Below are 16,172 nucleotides of genomic sequence, written 5' to 3'. Positions count from 1 at the left end.
GATTCAAAAAAAAAAGAAAAAGGGAACCACTAATTTCTATTAATTGCTCGACTTTCCTCGCCTGCACTCACTGGAGAGGAACCAGTGGAAGGCCGCCAAGTAAAAACGGGGAAGAAACGGCAATTAATTATACAAAACTAGTTGTTAAAAATTATTTCCGTTCATCATCACTACGATAATAAAGATGCAAATATGCACAAAGGAAAGCAAATTGTCAACAACATCTCGGATTAAAAAAATAAAACGAAAATGGCTAAGTTACTTTTAACATCTCAGAATCCCAATACATGCTGTCGAGCTGATTGATCAAAAACGTCATCAAACAATTTCCCCAACAACCACTACAACTACAAAGTACCAGGTTTATTCTTCTACCTGGTTTTATCATGTACGCCTCATAACCTATAATAAGGCTAATAATGTGAACAAAGAAAAGAAAAGAAAAACCCCAAGAGAAAAAGAAAATCCACAAAGTAATGCTAGTGTGATTGTAACTGCAGCACAATGTGAGGGTCATTGGTCAACAGCAAGGTCACCCCATCGTACACCGTATCTTGCTGCAAGATAGTGGGCCCCCACAGGACCCCGGCTCCCATAAGGATAGTACTCTGGATTTATCTTCTTCTCTTCAAGCTCTTTCAATACGGGGGTAAAAAGTGACCAAGCAGCGTCAAGCTCATCACTCCTTATAAACAGTCTCCTTTCTCCTTCAATGGCATCCAGAAGAAGCCTCTCATAGGCGTCTGGAATCTCCTTCGAGTATCTGAATTAAATATAATATTCAGACTGTGTCAGGAAACTGAGGAACAGAACAACAGCAAGGAGGCCACTGCTGACCAATGGGGCATCGCCCGATTACCGTATAAATAGATAAATAAGCTTCCAATATAGCCACTACTTAAAGTTGAATTTGTTTGTATGTATTATGCGCCTTCTCTTTGGCCGAACAATGTGTTGTGCACTTGATCACTAGATTTAGGAAACAGGGAATACCTTGCTGCATAGTGGAGATTCAGGTTACTACGGTCCAACTTCATTCCCAGACCAGGCACTTTGTTGTTGATCTTCAAATAAATGGCCTCGTCAGGCTGAACTCGGATAACAAGCTCATTTGTTGCTCGATCAAGATCTGTCCCAAAATTTCGGTTGTACAGATTGCCTGGAACATGCCTGAACTGTACTCGTATCTCAGCTCTGAACCAAACATCAATAATCAATAAAAATATATACATAAAAGATTGTTCAATATTATACATATAAGATATATGTAGAGTAGAAGACTTGTTCCGTCCAGGTACCTCCTGGTATGCAATGCTTTCCCAGCCTTCATCAGAAAAGGCACCCCATCCCATCTTGCATTATCTATAAAGAGAGCAGCTGCAGCAAATGTTGGGGCCAAGCTGTCTTTTGGTACAGTTTTGTCATCAGTGTAGGCTGGATATTTAACATTCCCTTTCGTGTGGCTCTTGTACTGACCGACGACCACGTCCCCAAGTTGCAGGGGCCTCATTGAACGTAGAACCTTGACCTGGCAGCCATTAACCAATTGAAATATAAATGGTGAGAAGTCATGTTTGCCTCGAAACAGCTCAATGCAAGGTATACAAATAAATGAAACCTTTTCATTTCTTATGTCCTCAGCATCCAGACTAACAGGTGTTTCCATCGCAAAGAGAGCTAATATCTGAAGGAGATGGTTCTGCATAATATCTCTAATTATTCCATAATGGTCAAAGTACCTACATATGTTGCAGACTCGGAAATAAACGAGAGTTTCAATCTAAGATCAAAGAGTAAAAACGGTTTGAAAAGAAGTGTACCCCCCACGTCCTTCAGTGCCAAAGTCTTCAGAGAATATCAGCTGTACATTTCTTATATACTGTCTTGACCACAAGGGTTCAAATATGAGGTTTGAGAACCGAAGAACAGACAGGTTTTCCACAAGCTCTTTCCCAAGATAGTGATCAATCCTGCATGAAATTTTCCATTTTATTAGACCATGTTTAATTACCTATAGCTGGAGATAACATGTTTACTTATAAAACCTGAAAATTTGATCCTCTGTCAAATACTGCTTGAGAGATTTTGTAAGAGCAGCTGAAGATTCTGAATCACGGCCAAAAGGCTTCTCAACAATGACCCTCGTCCAACCATTAGCAGAAGAAGCTGATGAGCTTGCACATTTTACAGCATCTATAAAAATATTCGGAGGAATTGATAGATAAAACAGGCGATGAGAAATTCTCCCAACCTACAGAAGCCAATTTCAAATTGAACAAAATAATTAATTCAACCAAACAAGGAAAATAACATGCCAAATTTTAGCACCTGAATTAAAACTAAATTCAAAGCTCAAAGCTTCTAAACTGCAAGTAAAAATACAAAAGTAAGCTGCAACATGAAGGAAGTGCACAGAGGGGAATTATAACCGCAAAAAATACTTATAGGCATGTCATGATCAAGCGACATAATCCAATGCATTCTATTCAAACTGTATCGAAAGCAACATCAAATCTAACTGGTACACATACCAATAAGCACTTTTTTATCATATCATCTAGAAATCAGCCAGCTATTGGTGACAGTAAAGATAGAATATCATACCAATTTCACCTGAGGAAGTTAGGCAAGAATGCAACTTACAGATGCCAGAACCCAAAAGATAGTTATAATATGTATTTAGTTATCAGCTGTATAATTATTGATATACACATACGATTCTAGTTCTTGTTCTACTTGACCCATTTTCCTTCTGACTCTCAAATTCTAGGTATCTTCAACATTTGATTCAGCTTTTCAGTTATAGCTTTTATTTTTCTTCATTTTGGAAAGTAATGCTTGGAACTGCAGATATAGCAGTGTCTTCCATAGGAGCTAACGGTAGAAAAATGTGTCCAATTACGTGGAGGATCCAAGGTCATTCAAGCTATCTATTATCTAATCATATAGCTCCACAATAGGTGGGGAGATTCTTATGCTGCATAACAGTAGACAGCCCTGTAACCATGATAAATGGCACCACAACCCTGTGCTACATAGAAGGTTAAGAAAAAAAGAGGCTATAGGGAACTCTGATTCAAAAGATATGGTTGATAATTCCAATCACCCCCCTTCCCCCCCAAAAAAAAAAAAAACCCACCCAGGGCTCTTTCTCTGAGAATCAAAGAGTTGCAATCCAGATAGGATGATTGGCATGTTTCCAATCAATTTGTATTATTATTATGTTCATTGGCAATTCCAGGAGAATTATTTTCTGAATGGAAATATAGCTTGAATGAGGCATCTGAACCATAAATAAAATTGCCAAATTTAGCCTCTTCTTTAATTACCTCATGTTCTTTCAGCTTCTTGTCTAGCTCTGCAAAGTTCTCTGGAGAATCATATTGACCCGGATGGTAAAAACATCTTTTAAGAAATTCATCCATTTTTTCATTGCAGTTCTCCCTGAAAATTCAGAAGACCATAACTGTGAAAAAATTAAAAAAGTTCCCCCAAGCATTGGCAATATGGAAAATAGGCAAATAATCAAGGCAGCTTAAAATATGTGCTGTTAAAAACATAAATGGTTTAAACTTGACACCCATAATGAGAGTCTGTAATTCAAATCACTCCCCCGAACAGTGGTGGAGCAAAGACCCTAGGCTTGTAAGGGCAAAATAAATTTCACTTCAAATATCTTCCGTATCCCACTTAAGAGAATTATATTTAAGTAGTAAATTGTTTGAATAATTATTTAACTTTCAATTTTTGGATTAACTCACAGACAGTATCCTGATTGTCTCCCTTTAAAGTTTAAAAAACCAAGTTGAATATAAATGAGCAGTATACCCAGAATTACTCAGGAGATCAATATCAACAAGTTCCCTATCTAAATACTGATGAGGACATAGTTCTATATCTTAGATATTCATATAATGTATCGCAAGGATGGACAAAATGTAAACCATCACTCAGTTGAAAACAATACATTGACATTCAAAGTCGATTATATTTTACTCAGTTTTTTTAGAACTCTTATTTACAAATATGTATCAAAAGCATGTATAGAATATTAGAGCAACTGAGGTAAAACACAAAAAAGTTGGGGGCAATGGAAAAGCACTATTCATGCAGGAACTTTAAGAGTACACACTACGCCCTTTCTGCAAGCTATAAGACATTACCTCTTATCAATTCTGCAAGTGAGGGTCTTGCTAACCATATTTCTTAGTTCTGCATCTGTCATCTTACTTCGAGCATAACCATAGATGGTGAAATGCTAGCATAAGACACATTCATTTTAATCAAAACCAAATCTTCCAAAGTATAACAACTAAAAAAATAAAAAGGTCCTAAATCTGACCCTAGGGAGACAGCCCTCATAGTAGAGTGCAAAAAGTGCTGGAAATATCTTCTTCTTGGCTAGGTCTCCGGAGGCTCCAACGACAGTGATGCTAACAGTGGACTCATTTCCATTGTCATCAAAATTGACAGAACCTTCAGATTCTCCTGAAGATGTAACAGATAAAATTTCTTCTTTCAATCGCTGGGGAGTGGTTTCATTTTTAACAGGAGTTGCCGTCGCTGCTGCAGCACCTACAATCATATGCCATCTCTGAATCTATATCCCGCATACCATTTGATTAAAAACAGGAAAAAAAAAAAAAACAGGATTTACCCCTTCCTGATCTCTTATTCACAGTCTTTTCCCTCAGTATCTCTTCGTTTCAATATTTCAAATTATTAAATATTTTCGATAATGGTCTGAAAGTAGCACATACAGCAAGCCAATTTGATATTGCACAACTAATAAAACCGTACATGTTAAGCGAAAAAAACAGAGAACGAGGAAACCAACCGTCCTGCTGCTGCATATGGAGGGCATTCAGCTGGGAATCGGATTGAGATTTCAGAGAAACCTTGGCGGCAAGAAAGCGTTTGGAGGCGGAAGAAGAAAAGGTCAGGCATTGGGGATTCCCTAACTTGGACGGAGACGGAGAATAAGGATATGATTGAGGCGGAGACCATCGAACCGATGGGTAAGAACAGCAACGCGTTGAATAAAGTGCCGCCATATGTATAGCTTCCAGAGAATAAAGTATTTGCGTGAAAGAAATGAGCACTTGTTGCGGAGAATCAAGTTTTGCTATTGGGAAAGTATGGAGAAGATTCAGATTCAGAGGTTGAAGAAGATGGAAGGGGTTTATAGAACTTGGGAGTTCACGGAGACAAGGCCTTTGAGATCTCCGAAGAGCTGCTTGTCCCTCCTGGCTCAAAGTCGTCCCGAGGGAGTTTTGGTAGTTTATTCTTTTTATATATATTTTGCTGACAAATGATCTACTCTAGTGGCGAGCAGTCCCAAAAGGTTTTTGATACTACCTTCTGATCAAAAAACACCGAGAGAACGATACTAAGAAGGTGTTTGAGAATGTCTAAAAATATTTTTTCATAAAAACGAGACAAACTCTTTTATATATTTATTTTATAAATTGTAAAAATATTTTTAAAATTATAGTTTGGTTTCTATCCAAACACTCTCTCACTTGTCTTTATTATAACAATTTTCTAATTACATTGGCAACAATCTATATTTGATATTTTAATTTTATACATAATTTTAATTCATTTTTTAATTTTAAAAGTATATTTTTAATTCTTCAATTCTAAAATTGTTTTAAATAGATTTTTATAAAAATTATAATTGTTTTAAAAATTAAACCTAATATTTTAATATTTGAAAATGTTTTATCAACAAACAAGATCTTAATATCATTATTTTTTATTAATGACTTTATGATTAAAAGATTAAAAATATAATTTTTAAAATTAAAAGATTAAAATTATATTTTAGTCATTTTATTATGACAATCTTCAGACATGTCAATAGTTTAAAAATTAAATTTATAATAAAATTTAGGTGATTTATAATATCATCTTTATTAATTACAATAAATTTTAACATCATATTAATTTTTATTTTTTTAATCATCTTTATTAAATACAAGAAAATATCTTTAATGTTAATTAAAACCAACAAAATATTTTATTAAAAAAAAGATTAAAAAAAATCTCTTAAAAGGGGTCATATATAAAACTTCCTTTTTTAAAATAAAAAGCATAGCACAGGAAAAATTTAGTCATGTACAGGTTAGTTGGACTTGAATGGATGGCGACAACATCACGGCAAGAAATGGCCAAGTTGTTCATGCCTATTGATTTATCCTTAGCCGTACAGGTAATCAAATCACTAGAAAATTTAGATATGATACGCATTATGTTGGCAAAAAAAAAAAGATATGATACGCATTATAATGATACAGCCTAGATGTCCAATCACTTGGTCAATTAACTCTTTGGTCCTCTCACTAATAAAGTTACCACAAATTAATCTCTTGGAAAAATGCAGTGAACAAAACAACTTCCACTTAGAAGATTGGAAGAGGAAATCAGAAATGGAATTGAGAGCAAAAGAAGTTCAGATATCACAATCGAAATGCAATCCTTCCAAGAGCTTTCACTTACCATCATTGATTTGATTAGATCTAGAGTTAAGTGCAATTAGAAATATAGAAGAATCAAACATTCTAAACAAACAGAACTTTCATTCACTTGAATCAATCACAGTGAATTATTTTACTGAAATAACATAACAGTAAATGATTTACTCTAACTCAGAATGTAATACTCAGCTTTCTATAAAATCCAATTACACATCATTCATTTAAAAAATGAAACAGAGCACATCTGAAACAATTCTCAATCTCTCAAGAACTAGCACAAAAATTGAGAAATAAAGAAATGAAATGAACATAAACTCCCTAACAGTCCAACATTTAGGGATTGATATCTACTCTTGGAAGGATAATGGGATCAGCTCCTCATGGTCTCTTGCTTTGCTCCACGAAGCTCTCTCACTGGATCAGTCATGGCGTCCTCTTGATGAAGGGAAGGTGAATTCGGATCAAATGAAGAAAGAAGATGTAAGTTGAAATACAAAGAATGAAACTGGGAAGAGATCGTGTGTATTTTAGTACCCCCAGAATTAGAATGGTGAAAATACATATATGCGTTTTTGGATCATTGCTCTCTTCTCATGCTTTGCCCAAGTTTCTCCAACCAGAAAATGGCGTGGATTCTCCTTGTTTAACTTGCTTGGAGCTAATTCAATTCTATTTTGTGAGAGAGAGATGCTAATTTTCATTTTGGAGCTTCAGCTGCCCGAGGGAGTTCCCTTTCCTTTAGTAATGGCAACTGATTTCCATTAACTACGGAATTCCTGTTCTTAACTCCTCTTTCCCCTTTAATTGGAATGATGTTTTAGCCAATGCAAAATTACCATTCCGCCCTCGTAATTAACCTAAAAATTCCAGGAATAATTTTTGAAACATCCTTCCTTTAGTCCCTCAGAGTATGTGCTTGGAAGTATTATAGTTCAAACGATTCACAAAATAAGCCTGTGGATTGAAAATTTGCAATTGGTTCTCGAGTTACTATTTACTGGTTAAATTCCAAATTTTTGGTCCAATTTCTAAAATCATAACTAATTCTATAAAAATCATATTGAGGTGCTCTAAAATTATACTCGAAGCTCTTTTAATTCTCTAGAGGAAAAAAATATGAAACTGGATTTATCCTTACCCAATTCGTATAGTTTAATCCATGAAGATCACTGTTCATTTGGTCAATTCTGGATCTTCCAGATTTCTTGTCTCAATTTTAGAAATTCGTATCTCTTAGTATACATATCTAATTGAGATGATCTACCTATCATTTTAAAACTTGGGATGTGTATAATATATCTGCCAAGTTTCATGGCTTAATTCATACATTTGGTAGGTCAAATTAGAGCTGGAAGTTGACTACTTTAGGACCTACGTTTTATCTATTAGACAATTCTTGCTTTAATTCTTTTTGTTGTTTTGGCATGCATAGCTTGGCCCTATCCTTTCCCATTTATTCTTATACATTTCCATTCATACCATAAATATTCTAAACAAATACATTGCATCATTGGCATTCATATACATAATTTACATAATGGGAGAATCATACATTAACCAATAGCTTCATTCATTAACATGAATAATTCTTCACTTTCTTCTCCTTCCTTCTCATGCTCTCCTTCATGCAATCATTGTGCATCATTGATTGACCTAAATAGTTGGTAAGGGGGGTGAGATTCGGGAGAATCTTAGTAGCAAACAATAACCACCCAAACATACATGGCAAGCTTGACATTCATAACATGCTTGCAACTTAACATTTCTACAACATAGTGACATGTTTGGTAATCATCATGCATTAACCATAAAACACAAAATCCTATGACACATTTCAAACATATTCACAATCACAATGCATGAGTTCATAAAACCATATAACACAGAACATGTCATACATGCAAGCAAATACCAAGCACATAAAAGTAAGATAAAGTTTGTTACCTTGTGTCCTTAAGCTTTCTTCTTACTCCTTTTTACTTCCAACCATTAAGGTTGCTTGCTCAACCACATCCAAACCTTCTCTTAGATGCCTCAAGGTCCTAATCACAGCCACAAGGGTCACATTACTCATTAGAACCAAGAATTACATAATATGGAAGACTTATGTTCTTAAACTTAATCCCTTTTTCCTTAATTTATAATAGAGTGTTCTAGTTTTGTAAAAATTGTTCCCTTAGGTCAATCCTACACAATTTTGCCAAAGGAATCCAAATATGAGCCTAGATTCATCAAGATCCAGCTCCTTCCTCGGTCCTAGGCCAAAACTGAAATCTTCCACTTAATTTCCAGTTTTGATTCCAATGCTTCCAACTTCATTCTTTCATCTTATCTCTACACAATTTTTCTTTTTAAACACATTGGAAACATCAAAATCATCAAAATCACATTTTAGGCACAAGAACCAGGTCTGGGCAAAATATCTTCTCAAGTTATATAATCATGAAATTCAACCAATTTCAGAATAAAACCACTTGATTCGTGTTCCTTTCAAGCATTTGAACATTATTCTAACATCAATTTCATCCTCCCCTACTCTTAAGAATTTCATGCAACATAACCCCCTAGGGGTTTCAAGCTCCCACAAATCATTAAAATCTATAACCAAGCTCAATAACAACAAGGTTAATGAAAACTACATAAAAACCATGAACATACCTTGTTTTAGAGCTTGATCTTGCATGGGACCATTTGACCTTTCTTTCTCCCTCTTCTTTCTCTTTCTAGAAACCATTTTGTCAGAACTTTCCCAGGGTTTCCTCTAGGTTGGACGAAAATGAGGAAAGGGAGGGGGTATTTATAGAAAACAAGACTGAATTTGAGCCATTGATTTTAAAAATGTGCGGCTTGATCCGGATTGTCCATTTTCTCTTTTAATCTTATGGTGACAAGTGTCTCATGACATCATGCTTACATAATCTTGATGACATCATGCTTGCATTATCAAGCCACATGTCTTTAATCCAACCGTACACGTATCTTGCATCCAACCGTACACGTAATACCTTCTTTTCCCATCTAACCGTACACTTGTCTCTTCTATATTTCTTCATCATTTTGGCATTAAAATAGGGAGGAAATTAATATAAAATTTGTGCAAAATACAGCCCTTAGGTATTTTTCCACTTATCTTGCCATTCTGCACCGTATAGGGTATTTTTTGGGCCCTAATTTACCCGGGACTACTGAGACATGTTCTGGTACCATTTTCTCACCTCAAATAAATGCACATGGCATTATATAACATGCTTAATGAGGGAGTAATGCTCTTTCCTCGTTCTTCCAATAAAATAATTAAAATCATTAATAATATTTATTTCGAAGTGATCTTGACCAAATTCTTTCTACCGGTCCACAACTCCGAGAATCTATCTCCGGGTACCAATACTATTCATTCATAACGAGAAATTCCTCTAATTTTTCTTCAGTCAAAAGTCAACCTCTAGACATTTGATTTTGACTTTCCCCAAATAGTATGTAAATAAGCTTTAAATTCTATTAAAGCCAACCTCTTCGCTTTCTGGGGACGGAATTATTTTTAAAACTTGTGATAATTTCTCAAGTATTTTTTTTCATTTTCTTGTAATTATCTGGGGCGTCCCTATACTTTAAATAATTCATTTTCAATAATATTCAGAATCAGTAAAAACCTTAGGAATTCCACAAATTCCTTCTAGGGGCATTTTCGTCATTTTAGCCTCATATAGGCTTTTGAACCTTATTCCTATTTTTCTAAAATTTTCTAAAATACTTAGACCTTAACCTACCATTTACCATTTTCTAGGATTTTTCTGGGATTTTTGAGCATAATTTTCATTTTTTCCCTTACCAGCGCAAAACTTTGCAAAATTACGATTTTGCCCCTGGTTTGGCTTAACCTCATAATTCACCTTATTGGGGCCTCCAACATAGGCTTTGGCCTACATTATCTCTATTTCTTATTCCTGGGCCACGAGACTTCTTTTGAGTCTGTCTCGATAACTTTCTCTTTGCGATTTAGTCCCTAGGAATCCTGCTATCCTTCCAGAGAATCTTTGGGACCTCTGCCAAAAAGGGTCTGGTAGCCTGTCCATTTTAGGCTAATTTCGATACTTTTAGGCTCAAAATTTGAGATGTGACAATTTCCAATATAAAAATTCATTAAAACACTAATAAAATAGCATAATTGTTCAGATTTTCAACCCAAGTGCATTAACATGATATTTAATCAATAATGCAAATATTAAACAATTAATTCTCTAAAATAGCCCAAAATGCACAAGCTAAACATATTAAAAATGTGATTTATCAAATTCCCCCACACTTGAGCTTTCACACTCTTAGGCAAAAAAGAAAACAAAGTGAAGAAAAATCTAACAAGAATTAAGAATCAAACAAGTTCAAGTATTCCAATTATGTTGACTCAAATGATGGCTTATCCTCAATTAAGTATCATGAATGAAACAAAAGACACAAAGTGAATCCTTAATGTAATTAGCTTAACTATAATGAGTAAGACATGGAATATGACTTGAGATATTCTGTTTCACTCTTTCTTTCTTCTCTTTTCAAGGAGATTTTCACTCCGCTCGCTTAGTCCAAACTCTAACATAGGCTTGTGATATGTCTAATATCTCCACTACCCTTTTAAATCATCAAAACAATGAATCAAGAGGACTTTTCCTTTGGCGGTAATGTTGGATAAGGTTTGATAGGAATGAAAGAGAAAGAGAGGAAATTGACCCAAATACTTCGCATGCATAGAGGTGAATAGGAATTTAGGCTCTGCATTTTACAACCTTGAGACCTTTTAAGAATCAAAATCAAAAACTACTAGAGACTAGTGATGAGCATCTTGAACTAAATTAGTGGAATAGAACATGGATTGGCTTTATTGCCAAATATATATTTTTTTCTTTTTTTTTTATATTGCATATTATATTTCTCTTTTTTTTTTCTTTTTTAACTACTGAGGCATTTCTTCGGCAACATTCAACTTATGCCTTTTCAATTCTTTTTTTTTTTAGTAATTTTACACGGAAGACACTTTGATAACAACTTAAACATTTCTTGTGACATCCTTCAAAACGAATTTAGACGTTGAACAACACAAAACTTGCTTGGGTCAATACAACATCTAATATCTTGATTGAATGTCCACGCAAAGTTTTGGACCACTGAAAAAATAAATGGCAAGAAATGAAGGTGTATGGCTCAAGGGGTTTAATCAAAGGGTATAGAATTTCAGGGCTTGTGTTTGGGATAAAAATTGGGTATAAAATTGAATGCCTCTATCCTACTCACCATTTTGACGCTTTTCATGTGGTTTTAATCAAGACATAGGACAAGTTCTGCAGAGAATTAAATCTAAAGGAGTATGCTCCCTAAATTTGAAATGATTAAGGCTCAATTCCTTCCATATGGGTTTGCATATTCCAAATTAAACTCACTCATAAAGAATTAAACCATGCACATGTAAGAAATTCTCAATGCATAAGTACGCTCCAATCAATGATACAAAACCTTAGATAAAGGCCAAATCAGATTTTCATAGTGGTAACCCCAAAATAAGCCTCGTTCTCAATCTGGCATCAAAATCCAATTTTTAAAATAAGACTTAGGAGGCAAAGTTCAAATGTAAGAATTCATTGATTTTACCACTTAACACAGTGAATTAAGACGGTTTAGAATCCCGACACAATTGACTCCACTAATCATCATTAAGGGTATAGCTACTATTTCCAGCAACATATATCTTTTAAATCAGAATTAATTGTCAAAACAAGAATTAAGAAACATGTTCATCTATACTTCTAAATGAAGGACAACAAAATTCAGCAACAAGATTATGGGGTTTTAATCATGAGCAATTCAACTTCCCCTATACTTATAAGTAGCATTGTCCTCAATGCATCATAGAACCAAGGGGTGAACGAAAATGCCAAGGCAGAGGCACTTTAGACAGCAAAACAGTACACGCTACATGATTTTTAGATCTTGCCCTATCTTTTATCTCAATATCAAATTCTTGAATTAATAACATCCACCTAAGTAGCCTAGGCTTTGATTGAGGCTTCTTAAATAAGAATCTTACAGCTACATACTCAGTGAAAATAATGATTTTAGAATGTAACAAATACTGTCTAAATTTGTTCAGACCAAAGACTATGGCATAAAGCATTTTTTCTTAGTTGTATAATTAGTTTGTGCCTTATCCAATGTCTTAGATGCATATACAATGACCTTAGACAGTTTTTCTACCTTTTGACCCAACATGACCCCCATAGAAAAATTTGAGGCATCACAAGATAATTCAAAAATTTAAAATCCAATTGGGAGATGCTAAGACAGGTGGAGAAATAAGCTTGGCCTTCAATTCATCAAATGTAGCCCTGCAACAATTATCAAAGACAAATTCAACATCCTTTTGTGGTAATTGAGAAAGAGGCGATGCAATATGACTAAAATTTTGATAAAGCACTTATAGAAACAGCATGACTTAGAAAAGACCTTAACTCTTTTATTGTAGTTGGATAGAGTAGTGAAGAGATCACGTCTATTTTGGTTTTATCAACCTCAATTCCTTGCTATGAAATTAAGTGACCCAATACAATACCCTTGTCCACCATGAAGTGATGTTTTTCAAAATTAAGAATCAAGTTCTTTTCCACACATTTGGCTAAAGCTTTCTCTAAAGTCAACAAACATTCATTAAAAAAATCACCATAAATGGTAAAATCATCTGTAAAAACTTTAACACCTTATTCTAAAAGTTCACTGAAGATGGAAGTCATGGACCTTTGAAATATGGCAGGAGTATTGCATAGTCGAAATGGCATCCTTCCATATGTAAAGGTTCCAAAGGACAAGTGAATGTGGTCTTGTCTTGGTCCTCCAATGCTATAAAAACCTGAATGTAGCCACTAAAACTGTCTAAAAAATAATAGTGAGACTTGCAAGCTAATCTTTCTAACATTGGTCTATAAAGGGAAGAGGAAAATGGTCTTTTCTTATTCCATCATTTAATTTTCTGTAGTTAATACACTCCTGCCAAGCATTTTGCACTCTTGTTGGTATTAGCTCTTCTTCTTTTTTTTCCTTCATTTTTTACAACAATGATACCACTCTTTACGTTCCACTTAAACTAGTTAAACCCATTCACTATCACTAATTAGAAAAATTATACCAGCACTTAAGAGTTTAGTCACTTCTTTTTTTAACACATCTAAAATTAATGGATATAGTCTTCTTTATGGGTGCTTTATGGCCCCAGAATTTTCAATTAACAAAATTCTATGTGTGTAAACAATAGGATTAATTAATGCCAGGTATATCAGCCAAAGTCCACCCAATTACCTTTCTATACTTTTTTAAAACAGAAAGTAACCTCTCCTTTTTAGTTTCAAACAAGGATTTAGCAATTATAACAGGTAATTTATCATTTTCTTCCAAGAAGGCATATTTCATATTGCTAGGCAGTGATTTTAACTCAAGATCAAGGGGTTGCTCAATAGATGGAACAAGTTTCTTAACCTTAAAGGATCTAATAAACTTTCTTATTATCACAGCTTCATCATCTCTGGAATTTCCAGCATTCTTACCATCCATTTGTTTCTTTGCAGGTTCTAGTACTTTCATTACTTCAAGACTTCCTTTAATGATTCCTACATCAACATCACAACAAGATACATGTGAAGGATCCTTAGATTGTACTAAAAAAATTTATCTAGGGTAGTTTGTTTTAAATTACTCCCTTCTTTATATTTTGACCAAATTTCCTTCCAAACTTTGAATTTTTATCACTACTTTCACATATGAATTTTGGGTTACTTTTATTAAATTGTTGTACTCTCTCTTTTAATTTTTGAAATTAGTGTACAAGAGATACAACCACTACATAATGTTGCTCAAGTTTACTTGAAAACTCAGGTTCATAAGCTAACTTAGTTGCTGCATAATTTTCCAGCAAGTGATTGGTTATAATTGTGTAGCTTTTAGATGAATCCTCACTCCAAAATTGAAGTCATCATCAAACAAGTCCTGTGTCTCTACAAAACTATGCAAAATATCATTTCCAAGTGCATTATGTCCTGAAAATGTGAAAATAGAACTACAATCAAATTCTGAAAATTAAAAATGAAAAGCATTAGAGATGGAAAGTGAGCTATCAGATGTTAAGCACTTAATGCTACACACATTACTCCTTAAGCTAAGGAGAAGAATTCGAATAGAAGGAAGCAGAATCAAATCAGCATAGGGCAAAACTTTCCTAACCATCTTCAAAATATTTGTGCAAAGTTATTTCATGTTCTTTAATAGTAGTATCAATCATATTCAATCTTAATAAAGAATAATCTTCAAATGGATGTTTCATGGCCTCATAAACATCGAGTTTCACAACTAACCTCCATTGTAATAAAACTATCTTTTAAACTAATTATAGTGTTTGCAATCAAAACTGGTTTACCCAATATCAAAGGTTTTTCAAGGCATGATTCATTTAACATATCCAATTTGCAAAAGTCTACTAGAATTACTAGACCTTTAACTTTGACTAAAATGTCTTCCAAAAAATCCATAAGGTTTCTTAGCACTTTTATCAGCCAATTGAAGTATCACGTTAATGGTTTTGATGTTTGTGATCCCCACAAAGTTATAAACTGAATAGGACATTACATTTATGGTAGCACCTGTGCACTACTAAACTTTAATCTTCCTCTTTGACATGGGATTGTGAATGAACCAGGATTGGCACATTTAATAGGTATTTGAGGCTTGAAAATTATTGAGACATTAGACCAAGTTGGACTCTCTTATTGGATCTACAGATTCTCTTATGGATACATAATTCTATCAAGAATTTTGAATAATTAGGAATTTGCTTAATTAACACAGGCGTAGGCACATTAAATTCTAATTTACCGAACAAGTCCATCATTTCTTTTTGAAGCATATCATTAACCTTTTTCTTGCCTAATAGATAAGACTTAGGAAATGGCAAATCATTCATGTTAAGATCTTTACCTCCATCTTCAACTTCTTTTTATACATGTTTAGATTTTAATTTGCTAGAACTTCCTTCATGAGTTTTTGTAACGGTGGTATCTTCCAGATTTTGAGCATTTTTCTTCTCAGTAGAATTTCCATGATTCTTGCAAATAGAAGGTGTGCCATGCTCCATACACTCTAGTGCAACTCTATTTCATCCAAAACAAGAATTAGATTATTGATCCTTCAGAGCATCAGTTTCAAGTATGTCCCCCATGTGCTTTATTATTTAAATCCTCATTCTGTAGAAATTCGTCTGTCTTTATCAGCCTTTCCAACCCTCTTTCTACTCCTTAATGTAATAGCATGTAATATTTTTGGGTTTATTACAATATATGAAGGTAAAAATACTCCATTCTGAGCTTGATTACCATTCATAGAATCTATAAACTTGGTCACATAAGATTCTAGGTTAGAATTTTTGGAATCGGGCTGTTCCAATTTGCTGAAGACAATGTCAAATTTGTTTCCTATGGCCATAAATTTTGCATCAGATTGTGCTCTTTCCTCATCAAGCCTAGTAGCTAAATTTCCCATAGTTGTAGTAAGGGAAGTTGAAAAGTTCTGCATGCTCTAAATGAGTATTAGCACCTATATTAGAACTAGGCCCCATACTTCTATGAATCCATATTGGTTTTGAGATGGAGAGACTTGCATTTAGCTCGA

The 16,172-nt window shown here is 34.2% G+C and overlaps 1 protein-coding gene across 1 annotated transcript; it reads right to left on the bottom strand.

Moving 5' to 3' along the window:
* Positions 1–211: 211 nt before the first annotated feature.
* On the bottom strand, positions 212–5,242 carry LOC114754059 (glucose-6-phosphate 1-dehydrogenase, chloroplastic). Its single transcript, XM_028942795.1, has 10 exons — positions 4,838–5,242; positions 4,343–4,575; positions 4,164–4,258; positions 3,330–3,444; positions 2,046–2,251; positions 1,821–1,970; positions 1,619–1,739; positions 1,299–1,528; positions 994–1,194; positions 212–763 (listed from the first exon to the last, which is right to left on the bottom strand). The coding sequence occupies exons 1-10, from the start codon at positions 5,052–5,054 to the stop codon at positions 514–516; spliced, it is 1,818 nt and encodes a 605-aa protein (XP_028798628.1). The 5' UTR covers positions 5,055–5,242; the 3' UTR covers positions 212–513.
* Between the last annotated feature and the right edge of the window lie 10,930 nt (positions 5,243–16,172).

The sequence above is a fragment of the Neltuma alba genome, unplaced genomic scaffold (assembly GCF_004799145.2).
Source record: "Neltuma alba isolate B1F8T4 unplaced genomic scaffold, ASM479914v2 tig00010056_pilon, whole genome shotgun sequence".
Lineage (NCBI taxonomy): Eukaryota > Viridiplantae > Streptophyta > Magnoliopsida > Fabales > Fabaceae > Neltuma > Neltuma alba.
This window is presented reverse-complemented; position numbering and strand designations above follow the sequence as displayed.

Excerpts from the sequence above, each read along its gene's own strand:
- LOC114754059 (XM_028942795.1), bottom strand. The coding sequence starts at position 5,054 with ATGGCGGCACTTTATTCAACGCGTTGCTGTTCTTACCCATCGGTTCGA. Across the intron at positions 1,529-1,618 it reads AGGACATAAGAAATGAAAAG|GTCAAGGTTCTACGTTCAAT; the intron begins GTTTCATTTATT and ends AATGGCTGCCAG. Across the intron at positions 764-993 it reads AATCTCCACTATGCAGCAAG|ATACTCGAAGGAGATTCCAG; the intron begins GTATTCCCTGTT and ends TATTTAATTCAG.